General features: G+C 54.2%; 1 protein-coding gene across 1 annotated transcript in view; it reads right to left on the bottom strand.

Annotated features, from left to right (window-relative positions):
* Window positions 1–4,564: 4,564 nt before the first annotated feature.
* FBN3 (fibrillin 3) overlaps window positions 4,565–15,155 on the bottom strand; it is a 107,319-nt gene continuing 96,728 nt past the window's right edge. Inside the window, exons 52-56 of the mRNA XM_050933692.1 lie at window positions 10,803–10,922; window positions 9,340–9,571; window positions 8,609–8,777; window positions 7,988–7,990; window positions 4,565–5,416 (exon numbers count right to left, since the gene is read on the bottom strand). Of these exons, the coding sequence (XP_050789649.1) occupies window positions 5,042–5,416; window positions 7,988–7,990; window positions 8,609–8,777; window positions 9,340–9,571; window positions 10,803–10,922 (899 nt within the window). The 3' untranslated portion in view covers window positions 4,565–5,041. The remainder of the gene's footprint in view (window positions 5,417–7,987; window positions 7,991–8,608; window positions 8,778–9,339; window positions 9,572–10,802; window positions 10,923–15,155) is intronic.

Below are 15,155 nucleotides of genomic sequence, written 5' to 3'. Positions count from 1 at the left end.
AACAGGACAGGAGGGGGATGAACAGCACTTATCCCCTGTCACCCCCACTCTGCTCCCCTAGGCACCACCTTCCACTCCAGCCGGATGCTCACAATAACAACCGCCCCCAACATCCCCAGCTCCCTCTTGCCCATAGAAATTCATAGAATATCAGGGTTGGAAGGGACCTCAGGAGGTCACCTAGTCCAACCCCCTGCTCACAGCAGGACCAATCCCCAGATTTTTACCCCAGTTCCCTAAATGGCCCCCCTCAAGGATTGAAGTCACAACTCTGGGTTTAGCAGGCCAATGCTCAAACCACTGAGCTAACTCCCCCGCTCCCTCCTGCCCTTCCCCCCTCAGACACTCCACAGCCCTCAGCTCCCTCCTGACTCTCCCCCCCTCAGGCACCCCTAAGCTCTCAGCTCCTTCCCCCCCGGACATCCCCAGCTCCCTCCTGCCTACCCCGTGCCCCTCCCTCCTCTGACACCCCACAGCTCCCTCCTGCCTACCCCTGCCCCTCCCTCCTCAGACACCCCACAGCTCCCTCCTGCCTACTCCCTGCCCCTCCCTCCTCAGACACCCCATAGCTCCCTCCTGCCCTTCCCCCCCGACATACCACAGCTCCATCCAGCCCACACCCTTCCCCGCCCCCCTTAGATACCCCACAGCTCCATCCTGCCTGCCCCCTGCCCCTCCCTCCTCAGACACCCCACAGCTCCTTCCTGCCCACCCCGTCCCTCCCTCCTCAGACACCCCACAGCTCCTTCCTGCCCACCCCGTCCCTCCCTCCTCAGACACCCCACAGCTCCCTCCTGCCTACCCCCTGCCCCTCCCTCCTCAGATACCCCACAGCTCCATCCTGCCCACACCCTGCCCCTCCCCCCTTAGATACCCCACAGCTCCATCCTGCCCACACCCTGCCCCTCCCCCCTTAGATACCCCACAGCTCCCTCCCGCCCAACCCCTGCCCTCCTCAGACACCCCACAGCTTCCTCCTGCCTAACCCCTGCCCCTCCCTCCTCAGACACCCCACAGCTCCCTCCTGCCTACCCCCTGCCCCTCCCTCCTCAGACACCCCACGGCTCCCTCCTGCCTACCCCCTGCCCCTCCCTCCTCAGACACCCCACGGCTCCCTCCCGCCTACCCCCTGCCCCTCCCTCCTCAGACACCCCACAGCTCCCTCCTGCCTACTCCTGCCCCTCCCTCCTCAGACACCCCACAGCTCCATCCTGCCCACACCCTGCCCCTCCCTCCTCAGACACCCCACAGCTCCCTCCTGCCCAACCCCTGCCCCTCCCTCCTCAGACACCCCACAGCTCCCTCCCGCCCAACCCCTGCCCCTCCCTCCTCAGACACCCCACAGCTCCCTCCTGCCTACCCCCTGCCCCTCCCTCCTCAGACACCCCACAGCTCCCTCCTGTCTACCCCCTGCCCCTCCCTCCTCAGACACCCCACAGCTCCCTCCCGCCCAACCCCTGCCCCTCCCTCCTCAGACACCCCACAGCTCCCTCCCGCCCAACCCCTGCCCCTCCCTCCTCAGACACCCCACAGCTCCCTCCTGCCCACCCCCTGCCCCTCCCTCCTCAGACACCCCACAGCTCCCTCCTGCCCACCCCCTGCCCCTCCCTCCTCAGACACCCCACAGCTCCATCCTGCCCACACCCTGCCCCTCGCCCCTTAGATACCCCACAGCTCCCTCCCGCCCAACCCCTGCCCCTCCCTCCTCAGACACCCCACGGCTCCCTCCTGCCTACCCCTGCCCCTCCCTCCTCAGACACCCCACAGCTCCCTCCCGCCCAACCCCTGCCCCTCCCTCCTCAGACACCCCACAGCTCCCTCCTGCCCCTCCCTCCTCAGACACCCCACAGCTCCCTCCCGCCCAACCCCTGCCCCTCCCTCCTCAGACACCCCACAGCTCCCTCCCACCCAACCCCTGCCCCTCCTGCCTCAGACACCCACAACCCTCAGCTTCGTCCTGACCAACCTCTGCCCCTCAGAAACCTCTCCCAGTTGGATCTCCTCCATGCCGGCCTAACTTCCCCAGAGCTCAGATCCAGCTCCATGGCTCGGGGGGCTGCCTCCCACTTGGCCCCCCAGCTCAAGTCCCCTCATCCAATGCACAGGCTCGGCCCCTGCTGCCCGCCATGTCCCCCACACTCCGGCAGAGAGCATGCGGGATGCCTCTGATCTGCAACAGCCCCATTGTGCCTCCTCCCTCTGCTGCCTGGAAACCCCCAGGACAATCCTGTCCCCACTCCCATGGCGAGTGCATCAAGGGGTGGGGGAAGATCGTGGTGGGTCAATGCTGGTGATTCGTCCCGTCCGATGGGAATAACAAACTGGCCTGAACGACGCAGTGCAGCTTGTAGTGTAGGGAACAATGTGTCCCTGACTGGGGTCGCTCTAAGGCTACCATGGCTCCTAGGCCTGTAGGGCTTGCTCTCCCATAGGAGGCGGGTGCTGCTCCGGCTGCTCAACAAGTGAAGACAGCACCATTTTCCCTTACCCATGTAACCCTGCTGCGGCACCTCGCGAGGGGCCTGACTCAAAGCCCCCAGCAGTCAATGGAAAGCCGCCCTTTTGGAGCAAGCTGTACCACCAGTGCAGCCAGACAGGCATTGCTTAGCCAGCTGCTGCAGGGGCCATTTCCAATGTGATCTGAGTGCTCACCGCCTCCAGCTACAAATGAGAGGCAGAAGCATTTAACCCAAAATAATTTTATTGTTGCTGTTGCTTCTGATGCAAAAAGGAATCCACAAAGAGATGCTCGCTCTGCGGGGCAAGGTGGCACAGCTTCTGCACTGAGTGTGCCCAGCGCATCTGAAAACCAACTAGCAAGAAATGTCAATAAACAGAAATCACCACACTAGACCGGGATGAATGAAAACATTTCGCTTTCTCATTTGACACATTTGGGTCAACACACACACATAAAACCCCACCTCTGCTAATTTATTATTATTATTATTATTAATAATTTTTTTTAAAAGCACCCTTTGGTAAAAAAACAAAACAAAAACAGGCCACCTGTCACGTCATGAGGTCTGGTACTCTTGCAAAATCCAGCTTTTGTGTTGTTTGCAGCTGTATTATGCAAAAGAGTTTTCAAGTTTGATATTAGCCAAAGTACAGTATACACACACTTCCCCTACATGCCATGTGGTGGCAGCATCCCAGGAAAGAACAAAAATGAAAAACAACCCCAACTCCAAAGTACCAAAAAAGCTACAGGAATATGCCCTCCTCACAAGGATGAGCATTGGTGGTTATATATAAATATGAAGGGTGGATGCAGTGCAGTAACCCTGACAATTCAGTACCAGCACCAGCTTTTGCGAGCTGAAAGCACCATTGATCTGGGGATCTATCAGGTAGTCTTGTGTGTTACCATGAGTGAATTAGCACCTTTGTTTCCTTTTGCTGATGCACAGTGTTGATGCAGAACCAAAAAACAAACAAACAAACAAAAACAAACCTCAAAACCGACTTACGCAAAAAACGGAAAAAAGAGTTTCATGCAAAACTAGAAAATGGCCATGCAGAAAACAGTCATATGAAAAATCACCCTCTTGGCAGGAGGCAAGGGCTGTCAGTACCAACCTGTTTGCTCAGGCCATCGGCGGCAGCAAGGAGACAGATCCTTTGCAATCTGATTTTGCAGGTTGTATTTAGTTTGTCTGTACTGACCAGAGGATTAGTATTTCTGACATCATGTTGGAGTGACCAGAGCGGAATCCCATATTTGCAAGTGCCCCTGACTGTGGGTGTCTGGCCAATGGCCCTGAGGTGACTCAAACCAGACACCTCCAAACTGGCACCCAAAATCAGGGATCATTTTGAAAATATGGGCCTAAATGCCCATGAGCCATGTCCCTCTCCCCTATGGGCCTGTAGTGCCACTTCTCAGCACACTTCTCCTGCTCCTGCTCAGGGGGACCTCTAGGGGAACTCGCAAACACTCCCAGCAGTGCGTCCAGGATCCCCCCACTGGGCCAAATAACCCCCAATTCCTACCAGCAGGAAGGGCCTATCTGTGCTGTGCTAAGACTCACTACATCTCTTGTGGCAATTGAGTTTGTTCAACCACAATCAAAGCATACAACTGAACGCCTCCCCCAACGCTACTCAGCACCTGCTGGTGACAGAAGGACATACGTTAACCTCTGCAGTTGCTGGAGCTGTAGGAACAACCCTTCCAAACTCCACTCTGTGGAGAGGGTGCCAGCAGTACCAGCTAGTATTGCACATGTTCAGAACACTGCAGTATTGAAGCCTTAAACTGGAACAGAAGCCTGCAGTCCTTCAGACTGGCTAGCTTGCAGTGTGAGGTTACATGGCATAATCCAAACTGGCCCTTCACTCCAAGTGGGGCCAAATTAACCCTTTTTTTTGGCATTCAAAAGGACAAATGCAGGACCTGATGGAAGACAATATAAAAAGAGAGCGCGGCAGATAGCGAGCAGCCAGTGTCGGCTGAGGAGGATTTTCCAGAGCACCATTATGGCAATGCAGAAGCAAAGGAAAAACCAGATACGTTGGGAAATGGCACCAATACAGCAGCTTCTTTAGAGGTCACTTCTGAGCTCTGTCCTCAGCTACCGCCCATCTCCTAGCTTGTGGATGGCGAACGGCCCCTGGCCTTGGAAGACAGGGAGGTTTCAATGGGAAAATCTTTGTCAGCTCAGACTAACAGTGTCATGTTTAAGGGAAGAGGACAGGGCCGCCCATTGCAGGGGATGAGAGCACAGAGGGAGACACAGCTCCAGACAACAGGATTTCAAACCATGGACGAAGATTTAACAAGCTCTTTTGGGGGGTTGCTTGGTGCGTAACACAGGTGCTCTGTGAAGCAGAGTGGCCCTTAGCTGCCCAGGCCCAGTGCTGAGTCCAGGGGCACATTTCCCAGCAGTTGGACAGCGTGGCCGGCGAGGTGCTGGCACAGGGGTGTGGCGATGGCACAGGGGTGTGGCGATAGCAAAGGGGTTTGTTTCCAGGTGTGGGTGGCGCTGCTAAGAACTGGGCTGTGGCTGGCTGGGTGGCTGGCTGGTTCTCATGGTGGCTAGTAAAGCTGGAGCTGAAGCCTCATCCTGAGTGCTTGGCCAAGCTCCCCTGCCAAGTAGTTGAGGTCGTTCTTGGCCTCCAGTTTCTGCAGTTCCTTTTTGCGATACAGGGGCACGCTCACGATCTCCAGCAGGTAGGTGCCAGGCACGATCTTCTTGCGGCCGAGGTGCAGGTAGCTGAGTCCTTCTTTCTGGTGGATGCGGAAGTAGCCGTCCTCGTTGCCATGAGAGACCACATAGCGCACATGGTTTTTGAGGGGCTCCACAGCCGGCAGCAGCTCCAGGATGTGCTCCTTGTGGTCCAGGGCCGAGAGGTTCAGGCTCATGGACAGGGGAGCATCAATATCCATGCTGGCCAGACTCACTGAGGGCTCCTAGGGAGAAGAAGGCAGGGCACCTTAATGAACTGGCACAAAGGACAGTCTGGCCAGGCCCAGAAAGGCCTGGGTGTGAGAAGGGAGCCTGCCCAGGGCACCCAAAGCAGCTCGGAGAAGTGGTTCCCATGTAGGGTTGCCAGGTGTACAGTTTTTGACTGGAACGTCCAGTCGAAAAGGGACCCTGGCCGTTAAAAGTCCGGTTGGTGGCGCAGCAGGGCTAAGGCAGGCTCCCTGCCTGCCCCGGCTCCGTGTGACTCCTGGAAGCAGCAGCATGTCCCCCCTCTGGCTTCTACGTGTAGGGGAAGCCAGAGAGCTCTGCATGCTGCCCACGCCCCAAGCGCCAGCTCTGCAGATTTCATTGGCCAGGAACCGTGGAGCCGGAGGGGGGACATGCCGCTGCTTCCAGGAGCTGCTTGAGGTAAGCGCCACCTGGAGCCAGCACCCCTGACCCCCAATCCTGATCCCCTCTCGCCCACTGAACCCCTCGGTCCCAGCCCAGAGCACCCTCCTGCATTCCAAACCCCTTATCCCCAACCCCACCCCAGACCCCACACCCCCAGCCAAAACCCTCACCCCTCAGTGCCCCAACCCCCTGCCTCAGCCCAGAACCCCCTCCCACACTCCGAGCCATTCAGCCTCAGCCCGGAGCCCCCTCTTCCACCCCAAACCCCTCATCCCCAGCCCCACACCAGAGTCCGCACCCCCAGCCAGAGCCCTCGCCCCTCCCACACCCTAACCCCCTGCCTCAGCTGACAGCCCCCTCCCATACTCTGAGCTCCTCATTTCTGGCCCCATGTCAGAGCCACACCCCTAGCCAGAGACCTCCCCCCTCCTGCATCCCAATTCACTGAGCCAGCCCAGTGAAAATGAGCAAGTGAGTGAGGGTGGGAAGAGTAGCAACAGAGGGGAAACCTACCGACCGCTATGCCTACCTTCATGCCTCCAGCTTCCATCCCGGGCACATCACACGATCCATTGTCTACAGCTAAGCACTGAGGTACAAACGCATCTGCTCTAACCCCTCAGACAGAGACCAACACCTACAAAATCTCCACCAAGCATTCTCAAAACTACAGTACCAGCACGAGGAAATAAGGAAACAGATCAACAGAGCCAGACGTGTACCCAGAAGCCTTCTACTGCAAGACAAACCCAAGAAAGAAACCAACAGGACTCCACTGGCCATCACATACAGTCCCCAGCTAAAACCTCTCCAACGCATCATCAGGGACCTACAACCCATCCTGGACAATGATCCCACACCTTCACAGGCCTTGGGTGGCAGGCCAGTCCTTGCCCACAGGCAACCTGCCAACCTGAAACACATTCTCACCAGTAACTGCACATCGCACCATAGTAACTCTAGCTCAGGAACCAATCCATGCAACAAACCTCGATGCCAACTCTGCCCACATATCTACACCAGCGACACCATCACAGGACCTAACCAGATCAGCCACACCATCACCGGTTCATTCACCTGCACGTCCACCAATGTAATATACGCCATCATATGCCAGCAATGCCCCTCTGCTATGTACATCGGCCAAACTGGACAGTCGCTACGGAAAAGGATAAACGGACACAAATCAGATATTAGGAATGGCAATATACAAAAACCTGTAGGAGAACACTTCAACCTCCCTGGCCACACTATAGCAGACCTTAAGGTGGCCATCCTGCAGCAAAAAAACTTTAGGACCAGACTTCAAAGAGAAACTGCTGAGCTTCAGTTCATCTGCAAATTTGACACCATCAGCTCAGGATTAAACAAAGACTGTGAATGGCTTGCCAATTACAAAACCAGTTTCTCCTCCCTTGGTTTTCACACCTCAACTGCTAGAACAGGGCCTCATCCTCCCTGACTGAACTACCTCATTATCTCTAGCTTGCCTGCATATATATACCTGCCCCTGGAAATTTCCACTACACGCATCTGACGAAGTGGGTATTCACCCACGAAAGCTCATGCTCCAAAACGTCTGTTAGTCTATAAGGTGCCACAGGACTCTTTGCTGCTTTTACAGATCCAGACTAACACGGCTACCTCTCTGATACTTAACAGAGGGAGGGGGGATGGAGGAGCAGGAGCGGGTCCTCAGAGAAGCAGCAGGGCAGGGGTGGGACCTTGGAGGAGGGGCAGGGCAAGGGTGTTTGGTTTTGTGCGAGTAGAAAGTTGGCAACCCTATTCCAGCATTGGGGAACCCACGTGCTCCCAGGGCAGCTGCTTCTATTGCCAAAACATTTCTCAGACTTAGTTTTTCTTCCTGCTTTGCCGGACTCCCCTGGGTGGCTGACCCAGGCCAGTAACTCCTGGCTCTGCTCTGCTGGCCAGCAAAGGTTCTGACTGTGCCCGCTTGGCACTGCCCTGTGGCTTGGGGTACATGCAACCCACGCAATAAAGTGAAGAAATGTCCCTGTCGTGCTGAAACGCTACCTGGCGAGGCAGGTGTTCACAGCTAGAAGGGACCATTAGACCATCGCCTCTGACTCCCTGCATATCACACAGGACAAAGACCCTCCCCTCGGATTGCTGCATCCAGCCCCCCAGTGCTTTCAGACAGAGACGGCCTGCCAGGGGACAGAGAATTCACTTGGACCCTGGCAGGCTGTCCCAATGTTGTTTATTATTGAAGAGGGATACAAACTAAAATGCTCCTTGATCTGAATGAAGTGTACAGATGTGTGCCCATGCACTGGTGCAGGGCTGTCTCCGATGGTGCCTGGGAGTGTCACCAAAGCCTGCACTCAGGGTTTGACTCCAGTAGCCCTGGTCTGACTGGGTGAGGGGGGCTCGGCAGATGGCTGAGCTGAGGGACAGAAGGGGTGCACAAGTGTTTGTGCAGCACTGAGGACACAGGGTCTGTGATGGTGGCCGGGTCCCTGTCTCCCCTGTGAATATGTCAGGGGGGTGCATGGTTTGGTCCCAGATAATACCCCATACTGTGGGGACTCAGCAGCCTCCCAGCCAATGGGGACAGCCCTCCCTCTCTCCTGGGGTTCTGAATTCACTGAGGCACTGAGTCACAAGGCACAGGGAAGGCCGATGGGGTGGGTCTCTCTGGACAGAGGTCCATTCTGTGACTGTCTCAGTGGTGCTGGGCTGGTGATGCCACACAGCTCTCTCCCAGACAGTGCGTGGGCCTGGCTCTCAGCTTGCCTCGAGCTGTCTGGAGGGCCGTGCATTACCTGGTGCTCCTCAGTCCTGTTGATGCTGCGGCGCTGCCGGCCTCGCTTGGGGTAGCCATTTATCTTGCACTCATAGCAGGTCTCGGGGGAGAGCAGGTTCTCCTCATCCTCCTCTGGAGGGGCAGGCAGGTAGGAGCCTTTGCCGAAGCTGAGTCCAGAAATACAGTGCCTGGGGCCAGAGGAGTAAACAGTGGGACAGGATTCACTCAGAACCCCCATAACACATGGCACTCTCTAGTGCCAAGGCCTATGAGGTGGGACCGGGCACACACCCAGGGCTGTACCTGTGTCTGCCAGGTGGTGGGTGGGGTGTGCAGTGTGCAGCACAATGTATGGATATGCTGCAACAAGGAGCCTGGGTTTCAGTGAGGAGAGGGTTAATGGGATGTGCTCCCCTCTGCTGGGGCACTCAGACGGGGTACACAGACACAGAACCCCATCCTGGGCAGCACTGGAAGAACCCAGGCAAGCATCCGGGTCTGTGTGTGTGTGCACATGTGGGCAGCTGTGCATGACTGAGCATGCCGGGGAGCAGGAGCGCACATGGGTGTCCCTGCACGAGCATGCACCTGGGAGTGTGAGCGCACAAGCGGGTGTGTCTGTGGGACTGCACAGACACTCACAGGATACGTCTGAGCTCCGACTGCTGCGGGGGAGGGCTCTGGCACAGAGCTAGCGTGAGCCCGGGGGTCAGTGCCTGCCTAGGAAATGGAGCAGCCTCATCTGCTCACCCTTGTCCAGCTCGGAAGTATCCCCCAGGGCAGCCGCACAGGTAGCCCCCATCGGTGTTGGAGCAGCCGTAGCTGCAGGGGCTGCCACCGGCTGAGCACTCGTCCACATCCTGGCACCCGCCGAAGGCCTGGTCGAAGTCGAAGCCAGACGGACAGACGCACTTGAAGCTGCCCAGAGTGTTGTAGCAGGAGGCGGAGCCGCAGGCAGAGGGGCTGGAGCACTCGTTTTCATCTGGAACCAGGACAGAGCAAAGGGCTCAGGCTCCTGGAGCCCAACAGAAGGGGATGGCTGTGGGTGGGAGACCCTGCTAATGGTCACTGCTCCAGCTCCCCGCTGCCTCTATCCTCTGCCAGTGAGATTAACAAGCACCCGGCTGAGCCCCTTGGCCAAACACTGGCAGCTGGGCTACCTGCCCCAGCTCTTCAGTCACCAGGAAAAGGAGAAGGTGAAGGACAACATCTTCCTACAGGGGGCCTGGCCCCTCCCTTAGGTGCCTAACGGGCTGATCTGCTGTCAGGAATGTGGAGCAGTGTAGCGGGGTGGTCACCCCGCTCCTGCCTGGAAGGGCTGAAAGCAGCCTGGGAGAGGGCAGAGCAGCCACAGCTGCAGCCAGTGCAATCAGGGCCCAGCTGGCGCTTATAAGAGGGCTGGGGCCAGAAGCCAGAGAGAGACTCTCTCTAGCTTTGAGAGGGAGGGACCTGGCTGCAGAGAGCTGAGAGAAGGGACCCGGAGTGGAGCAGGGCTGAGGGAAGGCCAAGGGAGCTGGGGAGCTCCACCCTGGAAACCCCTCCAGGCTGCGGCCTAGTGGAAGGCCAGTTAGATATTGGGGTTGCAGGGGGTACCCCATGGGTAGGCAGAGGCAGCAGGTCCAACTCCTCCTTGCCTATGATGAGTGGCTTTTATGCTGCAATCTGCCCTAGTGAGCAGAGGCTAGATGGTGACTGGCAGTAGCCCATGACTGAAGCAAGGTGGGGATAGAGGGTTGGGGGTTCCCCTGGGTGGGGAGACCCTGAGACTGTGGGGATATTGCCAGGGGCCAGCACCCCAAAGACAAGGGGCACTGGTTCCTGGGAGGGACACGGGGGCCAGCAGCAAGCAGGACATCGGCCTGCAGAGGGCACTCCGGAGCTGGGAAAAGAGCTAATTCCCAGGACACCAGCAGGAGGCGCCGCAGGGGTGAGTCCTGCCCCGTTACAAGCAGCCAGAGTTTCTACTGGCATCTGTGGTGAGAGCAGCAGGAACTCGCTCAGCCCCTGGCTTTAGGTGAGTGTGCAGGCAGACTGGCCCAGCGTGGGCTGTGTACCAAACACAGAGCGCTTGTCTCTCTGCTCCCCGAGGGCGGCCTGGTGCCCAGCACAGGGTCTGCAGCAAACCCAAGGTCCCCGGGTTAATGACAAATACAGAGAAGTCACTGCTGCTCCACACGGGAGCCCCCCTCCCACACTCCCAATCCCACACTCACCCACACACTGGTTCCACTGGTAATGCTGCACATAGCCCTGAGGACAGCCACAGCGGTAGCCTCCAAGGACATTCTGACAGCCATGCTGGCAGCGATGGTTCCCGTTGCACTCATCCACATCTAATGGCACAAACAGCACAGAGGGCCTGTCACATACCTCCTGTCAGCTCCAGCAGCAGAGCCCAGAGAGCGGCAATGCACAGACACAGAGCGCCTGTCAGACACCTCCTGGCAGCTCCTGCAGCCCAGCAGCAGAGCCCAGAGAGCGGCAATGCACAGACACAGAGTGCCCGTGAGACGCCTCCCGTCAGCTCCCGCAGCCCAGCAGCAGAGCCCAGAGAGCAGCAATGCACAGACACAGAGTGCCCGTGAGACGCCTCCTGTCAGCTCCTGCAGCCTGGCAGCAAAGCCTGGAGACCAGCAATGCATGGACACAGAGCACCTGCTTGAAGGGGCTCTCAGGAGGGCTCAATGGGACCAGCTTCTCTGGCTGCACCCCCACGAGATCCCTGGTCACTAACGACTCTGACTTTAAAGCAATTGCGGCAAAGTCATGATTGGCCTTTGTGATCTGGGGCCTGAGTCTTGGCGACTTTGCTGCTCACCCCTTCCTGCCCCACAGGGACAGCCAACAGGTCTGGTGCCTAAGGCCCAGCCCTATTGTCCTGTCCCCATGCTGTGGGCCCATCCTCCTTGGAGACAGGGCCATGGGCCACCACACGAGCTGTCTGGTGAAGTCCTGCCACTGCTCCTCTCTGGGCAGACTGGGCTCCCTCTGACTCGTTGTTCTGGAGGAGGGAGGGCTCATCCCCCCTGCCCAGCAGAGGACTCGGCCCCTGCCAGCACCACGATGGGGTGGTGGGGCAGTGAGGGTCAGACTCTAATCTCGCGCTTGGTCCCAGGGGTTAGTGAGGATTGAGCCGGGGCAGGAGTGGACTGTCTCTGTTGCGGGTCCTGAGCCCCTGGAATCCCCTCACTGGCTGCCTTTGGCCATACTTCAGGTCCCATTGGTCTGCCTTAGTTCGCTCTCGAGGGGTTTGTGGCTCTGATGTGTGTCCCCTATTCTTGTGGCAGTGAGAAGTGACTGCTTCTCTAGCGGGCGTGGGGTTAGTGGCTTGCTTCTTGTTGCCTGGGTTGAATACTGGCTTCTCTTCTCCACTCTCAGAAGCGCTCTGTGTGGCAGGTTTTGCCTGGCCCGAGGTAATAAATTTTAGTTAATAAGAATTGGCATGCATTTGGTTAAGATCTGTAATATTCATTAGCTTGGAAGGTAATGCGTCCAATCCTTTGGGATTAGTAGAACTTTCTTATATGGTGAATAAGATTTTCAGTAATCCTCATCATATTAAACTTGAGTGTCTGGGTGGAAGCCCAAGGCTGGGTTGCTATAAGGGAACTATGTCGTTGGCTTCTGTGCTACCAGTAAGGTATTGTAGAAGCTGTTTTGCGCTGACTTGGTAAATCTAAGTATTAGAATATCCACCAGCTTTGGGGATTCTCTGCCCCATTCTTTGCAGTTTGCCCTAACTAAGTAACCTCAAAGTGGCCTCCCTGGCACCTTGGTCACAATATGAAAGAAAGGATTGAGTCAAATATAGTAACAATCTTAAATGAATCAAACTGTATCATAGAATATCTCTAGATAGACATTCCCTGCTTAAATAATAAAAGTACAGCAGTAAGAATATACTGCTGACCACCTGACCAGGATGGTGATGGTGATTGTGAACTGCTCTGGGAAATTAGAGGCTATAAAAATAGAAATCTCAGTAATAATGGGGGATTTGGACACGTCACACTAGACACATATCACCTCAGGAAGGCATTCAGAGATAAAGTTTCTTGACACTTTAAATGACTGCTTCTTGGAGCAGTTAGTCTTGGAACCCACAAAGGGAGAGGTAATTCTTGATTTAGCTCTAAGTGGAGCACAGGATCTGGTCCAAGAGGTGACTATAGCTGAACCACTTAGCAACCATACTGTAATTAAATTTAATATCCCTGTCGGGGACAAAAAACCAAAGAAATCCATCACTGTAGCATTCAACTTCAGAAAGGGCAGAGACAGAAAAAAGAGGAAGCTAGTTAAACAGAAATAAAAAGGTACAGTCACAAGAGTGAAGTGCCTGCAAGCTGCATGGAAACTATTTAAAAGCACCATACTAGAGGCACAAATTAAATGTACACTCCAAATTAAAAATATGTAGTAAGAGGACCCCAAAAGTGCCACATGACTAAACAACAGAGCAAAAGATGCAGTTAGAGGCAAAAAAGTCCCCTTTAAAAATTGCAAGTCAGATCCTAGTGAGGAAAACAAAGAGAATAAACTCTGGCAAGTCAAGTGTAAAAGTATAATCAGGCAGGCTAAACAAGAATTTGAAGAACAACCAGCAAAAGACACAAAGAATGTATAAGTACATTAGAATCAGGAAGCCTGCCAAACAATCAGTGCGGCCACTGGACAATCAAGGTCTAAAGGAGCACTCAAGGAAGACAAGGCCATTCAAGAGAAGCTAAATGAATTCTTTGCATTGGTCTTCATTGTACAGGATGTGAGGGAGATTCCCACACCTGAGTCATTCTTGTTAGGTAACAAATATGAGGAACTGTCCCAGACGGAGGTGTCAGTAGAAGAGGGTTTGGAACAAATTGATAAATTCAACAGTAATAAGTCACCAGGACCAGACGGTATTCACCCAAGAGTTCCGAACGAACTCAGATATAAAATTGCACAAGTCATTAGGTTAAACCAGCCTCTATACCAGATGACTGGCAGATAGCTGATGTGACCTCGATTTTTAAACAAGGCTCCAAAGTCTATCCTGGCAATTACAGACTGGTAAGTCTGACTTCAATACTAGACAAACTGGTTGAAACTGTAGTCAAGAACAGAATTATCAGACACATAGATGAGCATGATATGTTGGGGAAGAATCAACATGGCTTTTATAAGGGGAAATCATGCCTCATCAATCTATTAGAATTCTCTGAGGGTGTCAACAAGCATGTGAACAAGGGAGATCCAGTGAATATAGTGCACTTGCACTTTTAGGAAGCTTTTGACAAAGTAAGCTGGCATGGGGCAAGAGGGAAAGTTCTCTCATGGATCAGCAACTGGTTAAAAGATAGGAAACAAAGGATAGAAAGAAATGGTCAGTTTTCTGATTGGAGCAAGGTAAATAGTGATGTCCCCCAGGGGTCTGTACTGGGCCCCGTCCTATTCAACATATTCATAAATGAACTGGAAAAAGGAGTAAACAGTGAGGTGGCAACATTTGCAGATGATACAACATTACTCAAGATAGTTAAGTCCCAGGCAGACTGCAAAGAGCTACAAAGGTATCTCGCAAAACTGGGTGACTGGGCAACAAAATGGCAGATGAAATTCAGAGTTGATAAATGCAAAGTAATGCACATCGGAAAAACTAATCACAACTATACCTATAAAATGATGGGGTCTAAATTAGCTGTTACCACTCAAGAAAGAGATCTTGGAGTCATTGTGGATAGTTCTCTGAAAACATCCACTCAATGTGCAGCAACAATCCAAAAATCTAACAGAATGTTGGGAATCATTAAGAAAGAGATAGATAAGAGAAAATATCACATTGCCTCTATATAAATCCATGGTATGCCCACATCTTAAATACTGTGTGCAGATGTGGTTGCCCCATCTTGAAAAATATATATTGGAATTGGAAAAGGTTCAGAGAAGGGCAACAAAAACGATTAGGGGTATGGAATGGCTTCTGCATGAGGTGAGATTAAAAAGACATGGAAAAGAGACGACTAAGGGGGGATAAGATAAAGCGCTATAAAATCATAACAGGTGTGGAGAAAGTGACTAAAGAAGTGTTATTTACCCCTTCACATAACATAAGAACCAGGGGTCAGCCAATGAAATTAAAAGCCTGCAGGTTTAAAACAAACAAAAAGAAGTACTATTTCACACAACACCAAGTCAACCTGTGAAACTCGTTGCCAGAGGATGTTGTGAAGGCCAAAAGTATAACAGGGTTCAAAAAAAACCTAGATAAGTTCATGGAGGACAGGTCCATCAATGGCTATTAGCCAAGATGGTCAGCTATGCAAGCCTATGCTCTAGCTTTCCCTAGCCTCTGACTGCCTGAAGCTGGGACTGGATGCTGGGGATGGATCATTTGATAATTGCCCTGTTCTGTTCATTCCCTATGAAGCACCTGGCATTGGCCACTGCCGGAAGATAGGATACTAGGTTAGATGCGTATGGTCTTCTTATGCTTCATTGAACTCATGGCCAGAAAGGACTGGCCTGACCCTCAGCTTTCATCATCTGAGTCCTGGGGCTGCCTGGGCTGCTGGCAGTAACTCCCT

This window comes from Gopherus flavomarginatus, chromosome 24 (genome assembly GCF_025201925.1).
Source record: "Gopherus flavomarginatus isolate rGopFla2 chromosome 24, rGopFla2.mat.asm, whole genome shotgun sequence".
Classification (NCBI taxonomy): domain Eukaryota; kingdom Metazoa; phylum Chordata; order Testudines; family Testudinidae; genus Gopherus; species Gopherus flavomarginatus.
Note: the sequence above shows the minus strand (reverse complement) of the source record. Positions and strands in the feature narration are given on the sequence as shown.